The sequence below is a fragment of the Culex quinquefasciatus genome, chromosome 2, assembly GCF_015732765.1.
Source record: "Culex quinquefasciatus strain JHB chromosome 2, VPISU_Cqui_1.0_pri_paternal, whole genome shotgun sequence".
NCBI lineage: Eukaryota > Metazoa > Arthropoda > Insecta > Diptera > Culicidae > Culex > Culex quinquefasciatus.
Window position 1 is genome coordinate 160,634,458 of NC_051862.1, and position 20,539 is coordinate 160,654,996.

General features: G+C 38.7%; 2 protein-coding genes across 2 annotated transcripts; one reads left to right on the top strand and one right to left on the bottom strand.

Moving 5' to 3' along the window:
- Nucleotides 1-195: 195 nt before the first annotated feature.
- On the bottom strand, nt 196-8,466 carry LOC6050418 (protein mitoshell). Its single transcript, XM_038257309.1, has 7 exons — nt 8,095-8,466; nt 7,901-8,023; nt 7,661-7,835; nt 7,427-7,591; nt 1,474-2,641; nt 1,070-1,213; nt 196-1,007 (listed from the first exon to the last, which is right to left on the bottom strand). Exons 1-7 carry the CDS (start codon nt 8,141-8,143, stop codon nt 813-815), a joined length of 2,019 nt encoding a protein of 672 aa, XP_038113237.1. The 5' UTR covers nt 8,144-8,466; the 3' UTR covers nt 196-812.
- Nucleotides 8,467-14,154: 5,688 nt separating this feature from the next.
- Nucleotides 14,155-15,823, top strand: LOC6050420 (N6-adenosine-methyltransferase non-catalytic subunit). Its single transcript, XM_001867001.2, has 3 exons — nt 14,155-14,395; nt 14,477-14,638; nt 14,710-15,823. The coding sequence occupies exons 1-3, from the start codon at nt 14,330-14,332 to the stop codon at nt 15,658-15,660; spliced, it is 1,179 nt and encodes a 392-aa protein (XP_001867036.1). The 5' UTR covers nt 14,155-14,329; the 3' UTR covers nt 15,661-15,823.
- Nucleotides 15,824-20,539: the final 4,716 nt, after the last annotated feature.

The window sequence follows — 20,539 nt, forward strand, 5'->3', positions numbered from 1 at the left end:
GGGAAAAAAAACTTGAACTGGCCGGTTCGGAACTGTTTCAAACCTACGAGAACCTGCGCTGAGCTGTGCCGAGGTGATGGTGTCGTCATTTGCTCGATAATTTCCAATTAACACCGGGGCGCAAACAGCCGAGCTAGGACAATCTGTCGTCAACACGAGAGATTGAGAAAAGACACTGTCGAGCTGACGATTTACTTTGCTGAACGAATTAGTTTAGTTGTATTTCAATAGATTACGTTTAAAATGATTGTTAAAAGGGTTGGACTGCTAAAAGCTAGCGTGTAACAACATTTGAACTGAGTTTTACTAAAACTAAACACGTACACAACGCACACAAAATTTTGACGAGATGGGTTTCGTAATCTAAAAACTTTTGAGCTGCTGCTGCTAAAAATCAAATTTCCTACAGCGCAAAATTTCTTGGCTTGATCCAAAAATCCAAACTTTTCTTTTTTTTTGCAAACAATTTAAAAATGTAACTCTAAGCTATCAAGCGCACACTATGGGTTTAGGAGATTTCTGCAAATTTTAAGTCATAATGACGAGGTGCTCCACTTTGATTTTGCTACGTTGTGGTGTCAATTTCGTTTCTGTCCTGCTAATTCTCTGGTCTACTTTTTGGGTCCTGGACGGCGACGTAGGATTTAAAACTTACTTAAAATGGCGTGTACAATGTGCGTACCTCTCCACACGCGCGCGGGTATAAAATTGGATTAACAACACTTCCTCCCCCTGACTTCACGTTAAAACTCAAACAAAAGGTAAAAACAAGCAACTACGGCTAGAATCGTGTAAAACTTTGAGGAAGCCCTTCAAAATCCACCGGAAGAGGCGGCCAGCGAGCTGCCAAAGCCACTGGAACTGCCGCTGTAGGTGGTCGCCGTCGGCGAGCTGGAACCGAGCGAACCGCTAAAATCGTAACAGTCGAAAATCTTGTCGCTCAGAATATCCTCCAGGCTGCGCTCGAACTCGTCCGCCGACTCTTCCAGCAGCGTGTTTGGCTTTTGCTGCAAAATTCAACAGTTAGTTAGAAACGCGAGTTGACCGGGGAGAATAGGGGTTGCATTACTTCGAGGTAACGCCGAGCGGCCACCACAATCTGGCGCAGGTCCTGCACAATCTCGTACACGTTCCGGTAGCCGCCGATTTGGGCCTTCGAGATGATCGAGCGGAGATCCACAAAATTCGGGTTGATGGTGTGAAAGTCTGGGAACTGGTGAAAAGAGAACGAGAGCGATAGAGAGAGAGAGTGGGGTGTAATGTTACGTTACATCACGCTGAAGGGCTCGCGGAAGGATACTCCTGCTTATGTAACAGAGATGATTCACCTGCCGTGAGAGAAGGTGCAAACATGCTCGCAAGAGCGCGAGAGTATCCTGGACAAGGACGCAATGCTGCGCATGCTTCATCGACAGCAACACACAACTCCAAAGGAGGCCAATCAATGACGTCAGCGAGGCGACGCATACTTACATAATTCTTGGTAAACTGCCCCACGAGAAAGTACATCGCCTCCTTCACGCTAAACACCTTCTGCAGCAGAAAGTGGATCTTGGCGACGGTTTCACTGTCGAAGCTCTTCCGGATGATGGCGTCGTTGAAAAAGTCCGTCTGCAGCTGGCCGCCGAGCGAAATGTCCCCTCCATCACCATCAGCCCCAGCGACACTTCCCAGCAAATCGGGCCGATCCTGAGCGATCGGATTCTTCAGAATCTTGGGCGTTGAAGTCACCGGACTAGGCTCCGCCAACGGGTACGAACTCTTCACCTGGCAGCTAACCTGCGGCGGAGGCGACCCAAAACCCGGTGGCTTCTTAACCGGCTCGTAGATTCCCGTCTTGAAGTACGTCCCGTTTTCGTTGTGCTTCATCTGGGCGTGCGTTGAATCGTTCACCACCGACATCAGGAAGCTCTTGGCATTCTCAAACACCACGCTGCTCCGATCGGACATGTCGCTGGTGCTCGTGTTGTCGGACGACGAAGTCGTCGTCGCCCCAGCCGCGCCCTTGCCACCCTCCCCCAAGTTCGGAATCATATCCTTCAGGTACTCGTACAGCTCGTGGATGTGGCGTTCCTTCTCCTCGTCCGTCTTCGACTGACGACCTCCTCCATACTTGGACTCCTTCTGCACCCCGCTCGTCCGCTGCGTCTGCACCATCTGGTCCAGGTTCGTAAACGACTTGATCAAACAGTCCACAAAGTCGATCGTCGAGTCCTGCCACTTGGAAAAGCTCTCCAAAAAGTCCGGACTCAGCACCTTCTGTACCCGCTCCAGCCCCTCCGGCGTGTTGTACACGTACCCCTTGATGATAATCCACGCGTTGATGATGCGCGTAAAGACAAAGATAAAGTCCTTCACCGCCCAAGCGATCCCCTGCGAGTTGATGTTCGCGAGCACGCTGTCCGGCCGGATCAGGTCCTGCTTCATCCGGGCGCACAGACTGTCGATCTTCTTGAAGCACGGCCGCTTCTGGTGGTGCGTCGCCAGCTGTTCGGCCAGTTCGCAGCCCTGCATCGCCATCTCGGTCAGCGCGGCAAACTTTTCCTGGTCGGCCACGGCGCCCGTTCCCCCGAAGCCCGTTTCGGACGCGGCACCGCGCGATGTTGAGTCCGGTGAAAGCAGTGGGCTGAGCGGGGCGTCACTGGAAGAGGGGGTTGGGATAGGTGTTAGAATTTGTTGCTACTCTGAAAGGACGATTTGGCGACAGTCGAAAGTTCATAACTGGAATTTTTTTATGAAAATCTTTCTTTTGAATGGAAACAACGCCACCTACCGGCGAAATATTCTATGAAATTATTGATTTTCTACAGGCTCCGTGACTTAACATTTGCTTCTTCTATCTCACTTGCAGAAGAACCCTAGATATATTTGGAGTTAGGAATTAATATTATCATATTAAATACGCGCCTATCCCTAATTAGATCGAGGATTGTTTTCGTGCTTTCTATGTTAAAGCGGTGCAAGCAAATGACCAGTAACCGCAAAGAGTTCTGAAATGGACATGTGGGTATGATCCGTGACCAAAAATCGCCGACCACTTGCTTGTTACGGCGGTAGACCCACATATCTTCACTCTTTGGAGTCGTTAAATAACCAAGAACGTCCCAATAGGTTGTTACAATCATACTCGGTTACCTTACACACTCACTGAAGCCGTCTGGGTAGGATCCCTCCCCAATCCCCGCCTTTGATTCTAACAACATACTATTATAAAGGAAATTCATAAATGAGAAAAGGTCAATGCGGACGGAGAGCAAATCAAAATCAGCTTCTTTCAACATTTCGCAATTCGCAATTTTCAGTGTAAAGGCTAGTATGCTGATCGGAAGGAAAGGGGTCAAGAAACAGCTTTACGAACAGCAGAACAAAGAAGAGAGAGCGATTTCTTGGGGCTTTTCTTCGCCCTCTCTGACTTGCTTGCGCTGCCGCTGCTGCCCATTTGATTTTTTTCTTGACCTGTTCCTTCCGAAGTGCGTATACAGCTTAAGAACGGGCCTTGACCGATCTTATGCACCAGGTTCCCGACGAACACGCACTGCCCTTACACCTACATCTCACCCTTGCTCTGAGTCAGTACGAGCAGCACGCTAGAACACGCTTTGAGTGTTCGTGCCAGGCATGCACACCTTCTTTTCCGGTTATGCATTTAAACTCGGCCGGGGGTGGTACATTAAGGGCATCTCCAGCGCTGGGGTGCAAATCAAATTTGCACCCGGCTCATGAATACCGAGATCAAATTTGCCACCTTGAAAAAACTCCGTCATCCCCACCGCTAGGGTAGCAAATTTGCCACCAAAACAAGCCCACCGCGGGGGGCAAAAATGGGTTTTTATAAGCTTTTGCTCTCGTTTACCTTCAAAATCAATAATTATGTGTTGATTCATGCCTAGAAATGCTAAAAGTTTATTAAACTTTTTAATCCTATTGAAAATTTCAAAGAATTTCATTTTTCGAAAATGTCGAAAGTTAAACCATTTGCTACCCGATTTGATTCCCTGTTAGTTTGCTCTCGAGTTTGCCCCCGAGTAACCCACCGCGCGTAGCAAAGCAGGTATCAAATTTGATATCAAGTTCATCTATAGACGAAAAATATGTGTCGGTACCTGTCGGGTACTCATTTTCTGATACCCGACAAGTACCGGCAAGCCGGGGGCAAAGTTTTGAATGCGTGTTTCGGAGATTTTTGTATGTCTGCTCTATGTATGATATGATGTATGATTCAAAAATTTAAATATTCAAAAATTCAAAAATTAAAAAATTCAAAAATAAAAAAATTCAAAAATTAAAAAATTAAAAAATTCAAAAATTAAAAAATTCAAAAATTCAAAAATTCAAAAATTCAAAAATTCAAAAATTTAAAAATTCAAAAATTCAAAAATTCAAAAATTCAAAAATTTAAAAATTCAAAAATTCAAAAATTCAAAAATTCAAAAATTTAAAAATTCAAAAATTCAAAAATTCAAAATTCAAAAATTCAAAAATTCAAAAATTCAAAAATTCAAAAATTCAAAAATTCAAAAATTCAAAAATTCAAAAATTCAAAAATTCAAAAATTCAAAAATTCAAAAATTCAAAAATTCAAAAATTCAAAAATTCAAAAATTCAAAAATTCAAAAATTCAAAAAATTCAAAAATTCAAGGTTCAAAAATTCAAAAATTCAAAATTCAAAATTCAAAAAATTCAAGGTTCAATTCAAAATTCAAATTCAAATTCAAAATTAAAATTCAAATTCAAAATTCAAATTCAAAATTCAAAATTCAAAATTCAAAATTCAAATTCGGTTCAAAATTCAAAATTCAAAATTCAAAATTCAAAAGTTTCAAAATTCAAAATTCAAAATTCAAAATTCAAAATTAAAATTCAATCAAATTCAAAATTCAAAATCAAAATGAAATTTTGAAATTTTCGAAATTTTTGAAATTTTAGAAATTTTAGAAATTTTAGAAATTTTGAAATTTTGAAATTTTGAATTTTTGAATTTTGAATTTTAAATTTTAAATTTTGAGTTTTTGAATTTTGAATTTTGAATTTTGAATTTTGAATTTTGAATTTTGAATTTTGAATTTTGAATTTTTGAATTTTGAATTTTGAATTTTGAATTTTGAATTTTGAATTTTTGAATTTTGAATTTTTGAATTTTTGAATTTTTGAATTTTGAATTTTGAATTTTGAATTTTTGAATTTTTGATCTTTGAATTTTGAATTTTTGAATTTTGAATTTTTAAATTTTTGAATTTTTGAATTTTTGAATTTTTGAATTTTTGAATTTTCAAATTTTCGAATTTTTAAATTTTTGAATTTTTGAAATTTTTGAAATTTTTGAAATTTTCAAAATTTTTGAAATTTTTAAAAATTTTGAAATTTTTGAAATTTTTATTTTTTTCCGTGCTTGATTTGATTTTTCCGTGCATAATTCCATTTGAAGCGGTAGCAAACAGACTGAAAACCGGGTAGCAAAGTGAAATCCCGAAGAACTGAGAGCAAATTTGCTACCGCGACAGGTACCGCGATGGGGTTGACGTCGGGTGCAAATTAGCTTTGCTTCGATGTTTGCACCCAGCGCTGGAGATGCACTAAGTAGGGTTTGATGTAAGTATAAGCGCCTAACCATTTATAGTGTGCCTATCAACTTTCATTAAAGCAAAAACTGTTTTATTTTTAGTTTGAATTAAAAAACTTATTGTTATTTACTGTGTATTGTTTTCTCCTGAAATCTTTCCTAGTGTTGAGTCTGTTTATCTGTTGCTATTTCTTTTGTCGCGGTGTTTTGTTACAATATTTTGGTCCTAAGCATGTTATAAAAGTTTACCAAAAAATACAATAGTAATATTTGTGTTAATCCTTTAACCATTCCATAAATTGAGTAAGGGCTCAAACCTCACTTGTGGATTGAAAGCAATAGACAGTGAAAGAGAATTTATTTTATAAAAATCAAGTATCAATAGTAAGAGAATGATGAGCGTATTTTAAAGAATAAAAATGAGAAGCTAGATGTATTAGATGTAAAATTAGACAATAGTTAATAAATAGAGATACAAAACAAGCTTAGATTGTAGTAATGATAATTTATAGGACAGATCTGGAGTTTTTTTTTTTTTTTGAAAAGGACCAATAAACCAAATTTTCAGTTTTTGCTTTTTGGGTGTTTTTGAATACCCCTGACTCAAGGCGGTTCTAAAAACACCCAAAAAGCAAAAACTGGAAATTTGGTTTATTAGACCTTTTCAAAAAAAACTCCAGAGATAAAGAATTATTCAAATAACTTAATTCGCAATAAACTCAAAAAGAATGATAAACAGACGATAAATAGCGAATGATAAATAGACTTGATATTACTTGTACATTAAGGAAAAGTATATTTTTAAGGAAAAAAAAAACAAAACAAATTTTGTTACAGCAGTATCAATTGATAGAAAAGAGTGGAAAAGCTTTGAGAGATAAGAGAATCAAAAGTTAGTAAAATTAAAATCAAATGTTGGATATTAAATAGAAGAATCAGTGAAGAATTGGGAATCAGAAGAGCAAAATAAAAATAGGAGATAGGTGGTAGCTGAGAATGAACAGAAGAGAAACCCCGTTGTGCGATGTTTCAGGTACATCCACAGCAGTTGACTCAACATACTGCGAATCAAAACAATACCGTCTACAATCACAAATTACTTCCCTTTCCCACATTGTCGCGCCCCTTTCTTTTAGCCGTCTCGACTCTGACCCGCGGTGGTCAAAGGTTTACGATCCGTTTCCACAGGCCACCAGTTAGGTCATCATGAAGACCAAGCCAACGTGGAGGTAAGAAAATAGGACACTAGCAAGGAACCAGAGCTTTACTGTTCTGATCAAGATATGATCTAGTAGAACTACGGATGTAGTTAGTTGCACTCCTTCCAGGATGTTCCTCACCTAGACGTCAATCGAAGAGCACGCAACAAGTTCAATGCCAATGCATGCTATCAATCCTTGGCCTGCGAGAATCAGTAGAGCAAAATAAAAACAGGAGATAGGTGGTACATAGCTGAGAATGAAAAGAAGACAAACCCCGTTCTGCGATGTTTCGGGTACATCCACGACAGTTCACTAAACATGCTGCGAATTAAAACAATACCGTCTACAATCACAATTTCCCTTTCCCACATTGACGCGCCCTTTTCTTCTAGCCGTCTCGACACTGACCCTCGCTGGTCAAAGGTTTACGAGCCATTTCTACAGCTAGGTTACACCCAGCCAACGTGGAGGTAAGAAAATAGGACACTTGCAAGGAACCAGAGCCATACTGTTTTGACCAAGATGATCTAACAGCACTACGGATGTTCTTGGGTGGGGGTTCCTCGCCTGGACGTCAACCGAAGAGGTATTATCCACTCTTGGCCAGCGTTTTTCTAATTTTGAAACATGTTATCATTTTTTTTTAATCTATCTGTGGCTCACCTGACTCCGACGGCAATCTCCGCGATCTTGCGCGTATCGATGTCCAGCTCCTTTGACTTGTTCTTACCATGCGCGACCTTGGTACCTCCTCCTCGCGCCATGTAGAGCTTCTGACCACCTAGCAGCTCGGCACCGCTGGCCAGCTGCGGCATACAACGGTAGAACCTGTTTCAAAAAGAAAATTCAAGCAACTGAATCAAGACCAACTCAACCCCTGAAGGACTCCACGCTTACATGTTGGCATCGACGGGTTGCGGCTGGGGAAGTCCTCCGTTGACGGGTTGGTAGAACACCGGAAACGACATCGGAACGGGCGGCGGCGGGGGTGCCGGATGGTACACCGAGAAGCCCGGCTGGACTAGCGTTGGCATCAGGTGGTGGCCATACTGCAGAATGGTGTACTGAAAGTCTATGAAAAAAGAAGTGAACGGTCGCATGACCCAGCATGGCCTAACCTCAATGTTTGAACCTAACCTTGACTAAGAGCAGAATGTCCGGAAGATGCCGTCGACGGCTGGTGGCCACCGGGGAGGAGCGGCGAGGAAGAGGTGATGAGAGATGATGTTTTCCCGTTGCCCAGGGAAACGGGAGGGATACCTGTGAAATAGAAAGAAAAATGGTTGATTAAGCTCCGGAACTTCCTGCAAACCAGTAGAAAAAGCCGTTACGGTTCTTAATCTCCGAACCGGGAGCTTTGTTGAAATTTTCATCCGCCATGGCCGATGATCCTCCAAGCCGCTGGTTCCTTTGTTCGTCCGGAAGATCGTCCTTCTTTGTTCTTTTCTCAAGGTTCTTCTACCTATCTCCGGAGAGAGAAGTTTGCAAAAGTTATTAACCGGGACCGACTTCCGAACGGGACGAGGGCCTGGAACAAACTGGATCCGTTTGGCCTGGGACGGGAGAGTGTCCGCTCGTCGTCAGCTGATTGCAAGCCAAAATCAGCTGTTTCGCGAACTGGACTGGTGTGCGGTGCGGGACACGAGTGACGGAAGAGGAAAAATCTTTTCAAATCTTCAACACATGCTTGCTTTGATCGGGCCGGATTTGAGATTTGCGAGGGATGTTACCGTACGCGGAGCGATTGTGGGAAGCTTGAGATTTTTTTTAAAAATAATTTCAATGACTAACTGCACGCTTAACAAAATTTACCTGTTTTTTTGAGTCGACTAAAATTTTAGCGCTTTTAGACTGGTTGCAACGCGGCTCTACTTTGTTCTAGCTGTTTCATTTTTCAAATAGAACTGAAACAGACCACCCGCAACGCGGAGTTGCAGTTTTATTTTTCGAGCAGTATTTTGAAACCGGAATAAAACTGCTCGACGAGTTTGTTTCAAACGTGAGACGATTTGGAACTGGAATAGAACTCAGTTTCAAAAAAAAATCAGATATATGGAGATATCCACGTATTCTTACACACACACTATGATGCTGTGTTGATAATCATACGCACACAATTAAAAGCATTTTTTTTGAAACAACATAGACGTATCCAGTTTGAAATGGCCGCTAGGTGGCCAATGGTGTTAGAAATGACAGCTTCCATGTATTTGAATATGGGAGCTCAGGAAAACTCAATTTTTAAGCAATAAAATGATTATTTATGATAAAAGTATTGATTGATTAGTTGCACAAAATGTGTCTAGAATATTATTAAAATAAAAACTGTATTTTATTTTAGAAGAAAATTAACAAAAAGTATGAAAATCGAGACATTTAGTATGGGAGCTGTCAAATCTCTCACCATCAAAAAGCAGCGTTGAGCTTTCGCTGGATTTGTCTATTTAGATCAGCGCGTTGCGAGCACCGTGTTCTAGTTTCATTTCCGCCAGTTCTAAAAATTTAAAACTGCTCGCAATTTGAAACAATTATAAAACTTCGCGTTGCAACCAGTCTTAAAAAAATCATTTTAGAGCGACATTTAATTCGAATTAAATCTAAGAATTTTAAATTCTTTAAAGTTCTACAAAATTCAAAAGTTTTAAAAACTCCAAAAAATCTGAAAACATTAAAAGTGTAAATACCTAGGTAAATACTAAATATTCTTAAACTAAAAATTATAAAGTTCCCAAATTATAAAGTTCCCAAAAAATAAATATAAAGTATATAAAATCTGAAAATTTCTACAAATTTGCTATAAGGCTTTCTAGTCAGAAATTTACCAACACATTCAAAGTATGTTTACATAGAGTTATCTACGTGCGCATGTATTGCGTGTACGTACACGAAAAAAAGTGAGGTTAAAATTTGTACCACCCAGCAAAACAAATGGTGCGCTAGTGTGTGTGAGATCGGGCCAAGGCTGTATATCATAGGTACTCGCATTCTTGCTTTGCATTAGTGTGAGTGCATGGCTCCGTGCCACTAAAACCAAAACAATAACAAACGAACAATGGACCGTGCCAAACCAAAACATAAACAATGTCAGTGTCAGTGGAGTGAGAGAGTCAGAGATAACGATTTTGACAACCGCACCACTACACACTCAATCGCGAGTACCTTAGGTAGAAAGCCATGAGATCGGGCTTAGAAAGCTCTATGACAGCTGGACGTTTGTTTGCATCAGGTTTCCTATCTCTTTCTAGCAAAAAAAATTGTCAAGCGACTTCTAGCTGGTTTTTTTGACTGACTGCCCGATATGCCCAACATACTTCGCAGGGCTGTGACAGCTACAGCTCGATCATAGAGTTATCTACGTGCGCATGTATTGCGTGTACGTACACGAAAAAAGTGAGGTTAAATTTTGTACCGTCCAGCAAAACAAATGGCGCTTTTGTGTGCGTGAGAGCGGGTTTAGATAACTCTATTGTTTGCATCAGGACACTGTGACGAGGAGTTCGTCATTTTTGGGTTAAATTTTATTTTTTTTCACTGGGCCTAGAAAGCCTTATAATCAAAACTACGAAAAAAAAACTAATAATAAAACAATATTTTTTGATAATAAAATTCTAAAAATTCTAAGTATCTATACAATTTTAAAAAATCTAAACATTCTACAAAAATTCTTAAGAAAATTTAAAAAAAATCCAGCAGAATTCAATATTTTGAAACGTCAAATTATAACAATATAATATGTTAAAAGAATGAAAATGGATATTGAGATTTAATTTCTTAACAATAAAAAATCAAAAAAATATTCAATAAAAAATAAGACTCTGAAATTCAAGCAAAACATTGTAATAGGGCCGAAGCCGAAGTGTAAACAAAGAGTCTATCCTGCTCACGTCAGTTGATGTTTACATTAAGAACGAGCAGGATTGACTATTTGTTTACACTTCGACTTCGGCCCTTATTACAATATTTTGCTTGAATTATAAAAGAGCAGTCACAGAGTGGAGCAGTTCTCTACGGAATCGGTCTTTTTTCTTTAATTTTAATTTTTGTATTTTTTAATCCGGCTGAAACTTTTTTGGTGCCTTCGGTATGCCCAAAGAAGCCATTTTGCATCATTAGTTTGTCCATATAATTTTCCATACAAATTTGGCAGCTGTTCATACAAAAATGATATGTGAAAATTCAAAAATCTGTATCTTTTGAAGGAATTTTTTGATCGAGTTGGTGTCTTCGACAAAGTTGTAGGTATGGATATGGACTACACTGAAAAAAATGCTACACGGTAAAAAAATTTTTGGTGATTTTTTATTTAACTTTTTGTCACTAAAACTTGATTTGCAAAAAAACACTATTTTTAATTTTTTTTATTTTTTGATATGTTTTAGAGGACATAAAATGTCAACTTTTCAGAAATTTCCAGAATGGGCAAAAAATCTTTGACCGAGTTATGATTTTTTGAATCAATACTGATTTTTTCAAAAAATCGAAATATCGGTCGCAAAAATTTTTCAACTTCATTTTTCGATGTAAAATCGAATTTGCAATCAAAAAGTACTATCGTAAATTTTTGATAAAGTGCACCGTTTTCAAGTTATAGCCATTTTTAGGTAACTTTTTTGAAAATTGTCGCAGTTTTTCATTTTTTATAATTAGTGCCCATGTTTGCCCACCTTTGAAAAAAATATTTTTGAAAAGCTGAGAAAATTCTCTATATTTTGCTTTATCGAACTTTGTTGATGCGACCCATAGTTGCTGAGATATTGTTATGCAAAGGCTAAAAAACAGGAAAATTGATGTTTTCTAAGTCTCACCCAAACAACCCAACATTTTCTAATGTCGATATCTCAGCAACTATAGGTCCGATTTAAAATGTTACAACATGAAACATTCGTGAAATTTTCCGATCCTTTCGAAAAAAATATTTTCAAAAATTTAAAATCAAGACTCAAATGGGCGTAATATTGAATGTTTGGCCCGTTTAAAATGTTAGTCTTGATTTTAAATTTTTGAAAATATTTTTTTCGAATAGATCGGAAAATTTCACGAATGTTTCATGTTTTAACATTGTAAATCGGCCCTATAGTTGCTGAGATATCGACATAAAAAAATGGTGGGTTGTTTGGGTGAGACTTAGAAAACATCAATTTTCCTGTTTTTTAGCCTTTGCATAGCAATATCTCAGCAACTATGGGTCGCATCAACAAAGTTCAATAAAGCAAAACATAGAGAATTTTCTCAGCTTTTCAAAAATATTTTTATCAAAGGTGGGCAAACATGGGCATTAATTTAAAAAAATGAAAAACTGCGACTATTTTCAAAAAAGTTACCTAAAAATGGCTATAACTTGAAAACGGTGCACTTTATCAAAAATTCACTAAAGTACTTTTTGATTGCAAATTCCATTTTACATCGAAAAATGAAGTTGAAAAATTTTTGCGACCGATATTTCGATTTTTTGAAAAAATCAGTATTGATTCAAAAAATCATAACTCGGTCAAAGATTTTTTGCCCATTCTGGAAATTTCTGAAAAGTTGGCATTTTATGTCCTCTAAAACATATCAAAAAATAAAAAAAAAATTAAAAATAGTGTTTTTTTGCAAATCAAGTTTTAGTGACAAAAAGTTAAAATCACCAAAATTTGTTTTTACCGTGTATCATTTTTTTTCAGTGTAGTCCATATCCATACCTACAACTTTGTCGAAGACACCAACTCGATCAAAAAATTCCTTCAAAAGATACATATTTTTGAATTTTCACATATCATTTTTGTATGGACAGCTGCCAAATTTGTATGGAAAATTATATGGACAAACGAATGATGCAAATTGGCTTCTTTGGGCATACCGAAGGCACCAAAAAAGTTTCAGCCGGATTAAAAAATACAAAAAAAATCGAATGACCGAAAACTCAGAGAATTGCTCAAAATGTGAAATTGGAATGTTCTTCACTTTTTTAAGATTATACAAATTTTAGAAATTTAACGTTTTGGGCTCGTTGGAAAGGTCTTTTAAATACCTTTTTAAAAAGGTATAGAATGACGGGTTTTCTTACATAAACCACCATAAAGGCTAGTATGCAGATCGGAAGGAATGGGGTCAAGAAACAGCTTCACGAACAGCAGAACAAAGGAGAGGGAGCGATTTCTTGGGGCTTTTCTTCACCCTCTCTGACTTGCTTGCGCTGCCGCTGCTGGCCATTGGATTTTTTTTCTTGACCGATTCCTTCCGAAGTGCGTATACCGCTTAATGTAAAGTATGCACTTCGGAAGAAACCGGTCAAGAAAAATTTCAAATGGGAAGCAGTGGTAGCGAAAGCAAGCCAAAAAGGGTGAAGAAAAGCCCCAAGAAAACGTCCCCCCTCTTTTTTTTCTGCCGTTCGTGAAGCGGTTTCTTGGCTCTAAACCAGAAGTTCATTTTTCGAGTGATTTTATAGCCTTTCCTCATAAGGCTTTCTAGGCCCAGTGAAAAAAATATAATTTAACTCAAAAATGACGAACTCCTTGTCACAGTGTCCTGATGCAAACAATGATCGAGCTGTAGCTGTCACAGCCCTGCGAAGTATGTTGGCTGACATATCGGGCGGTCAGTCAAAAAACCCAGCTAGATGTCGCCTGACAAACAACTTTTGCTAGAAAGAGATAGGAAACCTGATCCAGCTGTAATGTAAATATACTTTGAATGTGTTGGTAAATTTCTGACTAGAAAGCCTTATTGAGGTGAGGAAGGCAAAACAAATCCATCTTTTTAAGCGAAGATGGCGTTCACAAGGTGAACGTCCGAAATTGGGTACTAAAGCCCTAAGTCAATTTTTATGTACAACGGTAAAAAACACGATTAAAAGCCATTTCTGATCACTTTTTTTTCATTTTAAAGCAAAATTTTTTTTGACAAGACAACATTTTTTCGATGGATCAACTATGGTCCCCTTGGAACGAACTGTCAAGTAGGAGCTTTCCTGTCAAGAAGGATCGCGAGGTTAATTTTTCAATATTGATTTAAAAATCCATTTTAAACTCTTTGTCGCTCTTTGTGGTCGTACAAAGGGTCGTTGTACTCAGAAAAATAAGCTATATCGCTGGAAACAATAATATCAGCAATCTAAGCTTCATTTTAGGACCCAATTACAAAATCACGCAGCGGTAGCAATGTTCCGAAAAAAGTGTGCCATGGCATGACAACCACATTTGTTTTCTAATGTTGGTGCTACTGCGCGATTATAACATTTCGGATGTTCACCATTCGAACGCCATCTTCGCTTAAAAACCTGGATAGTTTTTTGAGTATGACCCAAAACTGGGTTATTTTGTAGCAGCGTGTATTCGCGCACAGAACAACGTCCGGCCTACCTTCGAAAACAAAAACAACTACCTACCGTAATCACAGGGTGCCTCTTTTCTTTCGTTCTGTCAGTTTGCCACCGCGACAGCTTGTTGATTTCGGTTTTCGTTCCTCGCAGAAAAAAAAAACGACGCGTTCCTGCAGCCGGCGCAAAATCCGTGTTTAAATCCGTACCGATTCTACGTTATCCAAACTAAATGGTTCGCTAACTGTTCCGCAGCATTGCCCCCCACCATGGGCGACGTGATTAAATCTCTGCGCGAAAAGTCGCAAAAGCGCAAGAAGCTTCTTGCTCAGACGGTGAGTCCTTTTTTCTTTGCTTTTGTTTGGGCATTTGGTCCGGAACTGAAAATTTAATGTCTTTCGGGTGTCTTGTTTCAGCTGGGCGTTTCCAGCGTTCAGGACCTTAAGCATGTGCTCGGGACGGCCGAGGATACGCCGATGGGCAAGGCGCAGCGCTACGATGACGAGGAGGCCAGCTCGTCGAAAAAGTCCCAATCGTCGGAGGGAATGGTGTACCGGGATTCGTCTACCTTCCTGAAGGTAAGGGGGGGGGGGACTTTTGGTCGTCGGGGTTTGTGGACCGCTTTTCAACTAATTTGTGTTTATTTTAGGGTACTCAATCGTCGAATCCCCACAATGATTACTGCCAGCACTTTGTCGATACTGGGCAGCGACCGCAGAACTTTATCCGGGACGTTGGCCTGGCGGACCGGTTCGAGGAATATCCGAAGCTGCGCGAGTTGATCCGGCTGAAGGACGAACTGATCTCCGAAACGGCCTCCCCGCCGATGTACCTGCGGGCGGACCTTAAAAGTTTTGACCTCAAAAATCTGGGAACAAAGTTTGACGTAATTTTGATTGAACCTCCGCTAGAGGAATACGCCCGCGGTGGAGCGGCCGTGGCCGCGGGGGCTCCGCGTAACTTCTGGTCGTGGGACGAAATCCTGGCTCTTGATATCGGCGAAGTCGCAGCCCATCGCAGCTTCGTGTTTCTCTGGTGTGGCAGTTCCGAAGGATTGGACATGGGTCGCAATTGCCTGCGCAAATGGGGTTTCCGGCGATGCGAGGACATCTGCTGGATCCGAACCAACATCGACTCCCCAGGACACTCCAAAATCCTCGAACCCAAAGCGGTTTTCCAACGCACCAAGGAACACTGCCTGATGGGCATCAAGGGAACCGTCCGCCGCTCGACCGACGGAGACTTTATCCACGCCAACGTGGACATTGACCTCATCATCTCGGAAGAAGCCGAATTCGGCAGTCTGGAAAAGCCAATCGAAATTTTCCACATCATCGAGCACTTTTGCCTGGGCCGTCGTCGCCTGCACATCTTTGGCCGCGACTCGACAATCCGACCGGGCTGGGTCACGATCGGACCGGAACTTACCAACTCGAACTTCAACAGCGAGCTGTACGCTAACTCGTTCGAAGAGAATCCGACCACCGGCTGCACCGAGCGGATCGAGGCGCTGAGACCGAAGAGCCCGCCCGCAAACGGGAAGGTGCTGCGTGGCCGGGGAAGAGGTTTTTCGCGGGGCCTCCGAGGACGGAGCCGGTAAGTGAGGATTTCCCTCCCTTTTTTTTTGCTTCTTTTATCACAACAATCACTTGGACACAGTGCAGCTGCAAATGCGTACGAAATGTTTCTTTTTTAGTTATAATCATAACGACAAACAAACAAAAAAAAAAATCACATAATATAACACACTATATTCCTTTGTACGAAGAGTTGGGTTGATTTGTGCCGAAATGTCCCCGTAGAAAATCACAATATTATAGTTGTTTGAAACAGGGTTGTGGCAGAGAGATGTAAAATACTCTTTGGTTGTGATATCATCCAAGTTTTATTGCATCATAAATCAATAGCCTACCAGTAATGAAAATTCCAAATATTTTAATTTGCAAAACTATTTGTTAGTTTTATTTTTTGCAACTCCCTGTGAAACTACAAACTTTGCCCACAGACTGTGCTTTTCCAGTCCTTCGAGAGAGATTGCAACTGCATACTTTTCCAAACAAAAAAAAAAACAGTTCTTAAAAGTTCAACTTTTCCGCACTGTGTTTAGTGTTGAAAAGTTGAACTTTTGTATCATTAGTTTTTCCATACAAGTTTGCAGGATGGTCATCAAAATGGGCATGTGAAAATGTATTCTAAAATCTGTACCATGAGAATGGATTTTCTGATCGGTTTGGTGTCTTTGGCAAAGTTGTAGTTTAGGTTTGAACTTTACAGAAAGAAATAGATACACGGGGAAATATTTTTTTGGATTTTTCTAATTAACTTTTTATCGCTGATTGTTGAATTCTGAATTTTTGTATTATTTATTTTTTCAGAGGTTCAATAACCAAATTTAATATATTTTTTTTTTGCTGTTAGAGGTTAGAGGTACTTAAATACACACAAAAAGCAAAAACAAATTCAGTGCGTGTTCGCCTGTTCGGTAACTGGACTGAAAACGTAGCCCAGTCACCGAATGTTGCTCGCTAACTGTGCTGAACGAAAAATTACGAGGGGGCCACCGATTTAACCACCATGATATTTTCCTGATGAAGTATAAACATTAAAGTTTCTCAAATTTATTTACAATGCTTACTTTTCCTATATCTTTAATTGTGACTCTAATTTAAATAAAAGTTTGAAAAAGGTTTTTTATTTGTATTATTGAACACCCCTCGGTTATTTCGGTTTGTTTTGGTTTTTTGACGTTTGTTTGATTTTCAACTGAGCTACGGACCGGTTATTGAGCGCCCGGTTAAAAAGTAGCCCAGTTAAACAACGCCCAGTTACCGAACAAATACTGTAAGCTTTGTTTGTTTCATCTTTAAAAAAAACTGTAGAATTTAGTTTCTTTTTTATTATTTTTTCAATTTGTTGCTATGTTTACGAGATCTAAAAAAACTGATACAAAAAATTATGGTAGAAAAATCGAAAATGTTGTCAAACAAAATATCAAAATAATATCTGTAAAAAAATATAAATAAATACGATGTTTTTGAAGTCAGATTTTTCTTAGGATCTATTGTGACCACCAAAGATACATAGATTGAAAAAAGATAAAAACTTGCACCAATATTTAAGAAGCATGCCTTTTTCATTATCAGAACTATTTAAATTTGAAATAATTTATATGTATAATTTTCTGGTACTTTTGTACCCGACCCTCTCCGATTTCAATGAAACTTTGTAGACATGTTGTCCTAGGCCTATATAAGCCATTTTTGTGTATATAAGGCCAATTGTACTCGGAAATAGCATTTGAGAAGGGCGTAAGTTATTTAAATATTTTTGTATTTTGCAATTTAAAAATTACTGTATCTCGAAGCCGTTGCATCGTATCAAAATGTGGTCAAAGACAAACTTGTAGGAAATTGGACGGGCTTTCTGAAAAAAAAATCACCGAAATAAAAATACACGCCTGTTCTATGAGATTATTTGATTTTTAAGTTTAAAAGTCAAATGTTAAGGTGATGTCACGATATTTTTTCGTTAAATTTTTTTGAGGAACTAGGCTAAGATGTTACAAAAATACTGACGAAAAATGCAGGATGGTATGTCTCCCCTAAAAAAAAAATACAAAAATCATTTACTAAAACTATTTTATTGAAAAGTGGTCTAAACGTCAACATTAAAAAACCCGATGGTGGGAATCGATTCGCCAGACAATTTTACATAAAGTCTCAATATTGATCATTGTCCTTTTGGTGGTTTTTGGCAATTTCTATATGACAGACTTGATTTTTCAGTCTCGTAAATATTTTTACCGGAAAGCTTGTCCAATTTCCCATAAGTTTGCCTTTGACAGCTTTTGCATTTGACTCGTTTTAATATACTTTAATTGATCCACCTTTAGGTGGTTGGTGCCTTCCTCGCATATTTTTATCAAAATATCTGAGATCCGGCCTCAAAAAAAGTTTATTAAAAACATTAAAGTACTTATAACTTTTGATAGGTTTGTCAGATCTTCAATCTTTTGGGCTTGTTGGAAAGGTCTTTTGATTACCTACCCAACGATGGGTTGCATGATAGATCCGGACAACTTTTCACCAAAATATTTGAGATCCGGCCTCAAAAAAGTGTATAAATAACACTTAAGTGCTCATAACTTTTGATGGGGTTGTCAGATTTTCAATCTTTTGAACGCATTGGAAAGGTCTTTTAATCAAAATCAAATTATTCGCTCTACAGCATTGCCTTGGCCTTCTCGATTGCGAGATTCCTACTCGAAACTAGGTGTCCGAAGGCTTGATTGTCGAGGCAATTGCAAACCTCTTTTTACACCTAAGCTTCCATACACCCCGGGATTCGAACTGACGACCTTTTGGATTGTTAGTCCAACTGCCTACCAGCGACTCCACCGAGGCAGGACCCAGGGAGACGACTCCTGCACCTGGACTGAGCTAACGACGTAACCACTAGGTTAGACCGGGACCAACATTTACTTCCCTGTCCGACGGAAGGCGTGATCAGACAAATCTCGTCTCAAAATTTGCCACCGGGACCTTCTGGGATCAAACCCAGGACGACTGGGTGAGAGGCAACCTCGCTTACCCCTACACCACGGTCCAAGGTCTTTTAAATACCTTTCTAAAAATGTTTAGCATGGCGAGTTTTCTTTAAAAAAAACACCCTTTTTACTATCTTCAGAAGTTTAGCTAAAATCGCTTTTTAAGCATAACTTTTGAAGTACTTTTCTAAACTTCATAATATTAACTAGGGTCTTGTGGGACCCCAAGACGGATCGAATAAGATTAAACGGTAGTGTGCATATTTTTCGGTGCACGGACTCACATCCAGACACACGCACAGACATTTGTTCAGATTTTGATTCTGAGTCGATAGGTATACGTGAAGGTGGGTCTACGAGGTTGAATAAAGAAGTTCATTTTTCTAGTGATTTTATAGCCTTTCCTCATTGAGGTGAGGCAGGCAAAAACTTGAAAAATATTTTAGAAGTCGAACTTATTTCGGAACAACTGCTCATGTTTGAAAGAATGGATTTTTTTTTAAATGGTTTGGAAGCAATCCTGTTTATTTAAAAAAAAAAACATTGCTAAAAGGATGGAGAAACCAAGGAAAACACATAAAAAATCAGAATTGTTTGCAAGAAAGTATTTTTTCAAGATTTTTTTATAAGTTTATAATTTTAATTATTTGTTTAATTTTTTCACGTTCGACCTTTTATCCTTTCGACCTTATGTCGCACATCCTTTAAAAAGATGCATGGAAATATAATTACTAAAAATTAAACAAGAAAAACATAAAACTAGAGAAGTAAACTTTCTCGTAGAACAAACGTAAACGTTTTAAATCGTGTTTTGTGCGGTTTTTGCCTTCCTCACTTTACTGAGGAAAGGCTATAAAATCACTCGGAAAATGAACTTTTTAAGAGCGAGTTTTTCACTAATGTGTAACAGGTCGTATCGAGGTGCTCCGATTTGGATGAAACTTTCAGGGTTTGTTTGTCTATACATGAGATGAACTCATGCCAAATATGAGCCCTCTACGACACAGGAAAGTGGGGTAAAACGGGCTTTGAAGTTTGAGGTCGAAAAAACATTGAAAATCTTAAAATTGCTCGCATTTCCGTAAAACTTCTTCAATTCCAACTCTCTTAGATGCATTCGAAAGGTCTTTTGAAGCACTTCAATATGTGCCATAGACATCCAGGATTGGTTTGATTTTTTCTCATAGCTTATGCAAATTACTGTTAAAAATTGATTTTTTTTAAAACCTTAACATCTTTTTCCAACAGCCTCCAACACCCATACTCCCGTAGGTCAAAAGATAGGTAATTTCATGGACTATAAGCCTTCGGAAATAACTTTTTGGCCAATCGCAGTTTTTCTCATAGTTTTTAGATTTTTCTATAACAAACATTTTACAACGTTAGTTTTTGCCCTGTAGGCCGTCATAGCGGCACATATTGGTCCCAATTTTGTCATATTCGGAATCCTCGGACAATTTCACGTAAGTTAGAAGTATTGGAGTTGTAAATTTGATTTCAAAAATAATTAAATAAAACATTTTCGAAAAAAGAAATAGATCTTATTTACCTTGTGATCAAAACGTCAAATGCCGTATTAAGTAGGCGAATATCTGTTTTACCCCTAATCCGACAAAATGTTAAAAAATATTTTAATTCATTTTAAATGGCATTTTTTTTTTATTTTATTTTTTTTTTAATGGCTCCTTGATTTTGACAATTCGGGCGTGCACCATTCGCAACGTTATCTTCGCTTAAACATCTGGATAGAACTATCTAAGCCCGCTCTAACGCACACTAGCACGTGATTCGTTTTGCTGGCCGGTACAAAATTCAACCTCAATCTTTATCGTGCTCGTACACGCGCAATATGTACATGCGCAAAAAATGCCATAAAGAAATCCTTGATTTTTTAAGTTCCTTAAATTTTTAAATTCATTAGTTTTCTTGTTAA

What these genes read in the sequence shown, in the direction of transcription:
- LOC6050418 (XM_038257309.1), bottom strand. Translation starts at nt 8,143, where the DNA reads ATGGCGGATGAAAATTTCAACAAAGCTCCCGGTTCGGAGATTAAGAAC. An exon ending in ACATTCTGCTCTTAGTCAAG is followed by an intron (nt 7,836 to 7,900) that starts GTTAGGTTCAAA and finishes CTTTTTTCATAG; the next exon opens with ACTTTCAGTACACCATTCTG. An exon ending in GGCAGTTTACCAAGAATTAT is followed by an intron (nt 1,214 to 1,473) that starts GTAAGTATGCGT and finishes TCTTTTCACCAG; the next exon opens with TTCCCAGACTTTCACACCAT.
- LOC6050420 (XM_001867001.2), top strand. Translation starts at nt 14,330, where the DNA reads ATGGGCGACGTGATTAAATCTCTGCGCGAAAAGTCGCAAAAGCGCAAG. An exon ending in AGAAGCTTCTTGCTCAGACG is followed by an intron (nt 14,396 to 14,476) that starts GTGAGTCCTTTT and finishes GTCTTGTTTCAG; the next exon opens with CTGGGCGTTTCCAGCGTTCA. An exon ending in ATTCGTCTACCTTCCTGAAG is followed by an intron (nt 14,639 to 14,709) that starts GTAAGGGGGGGG and finishes TGTTTATTTTAG; the next exon opens with GGTACTCAATCGTCGAATCC.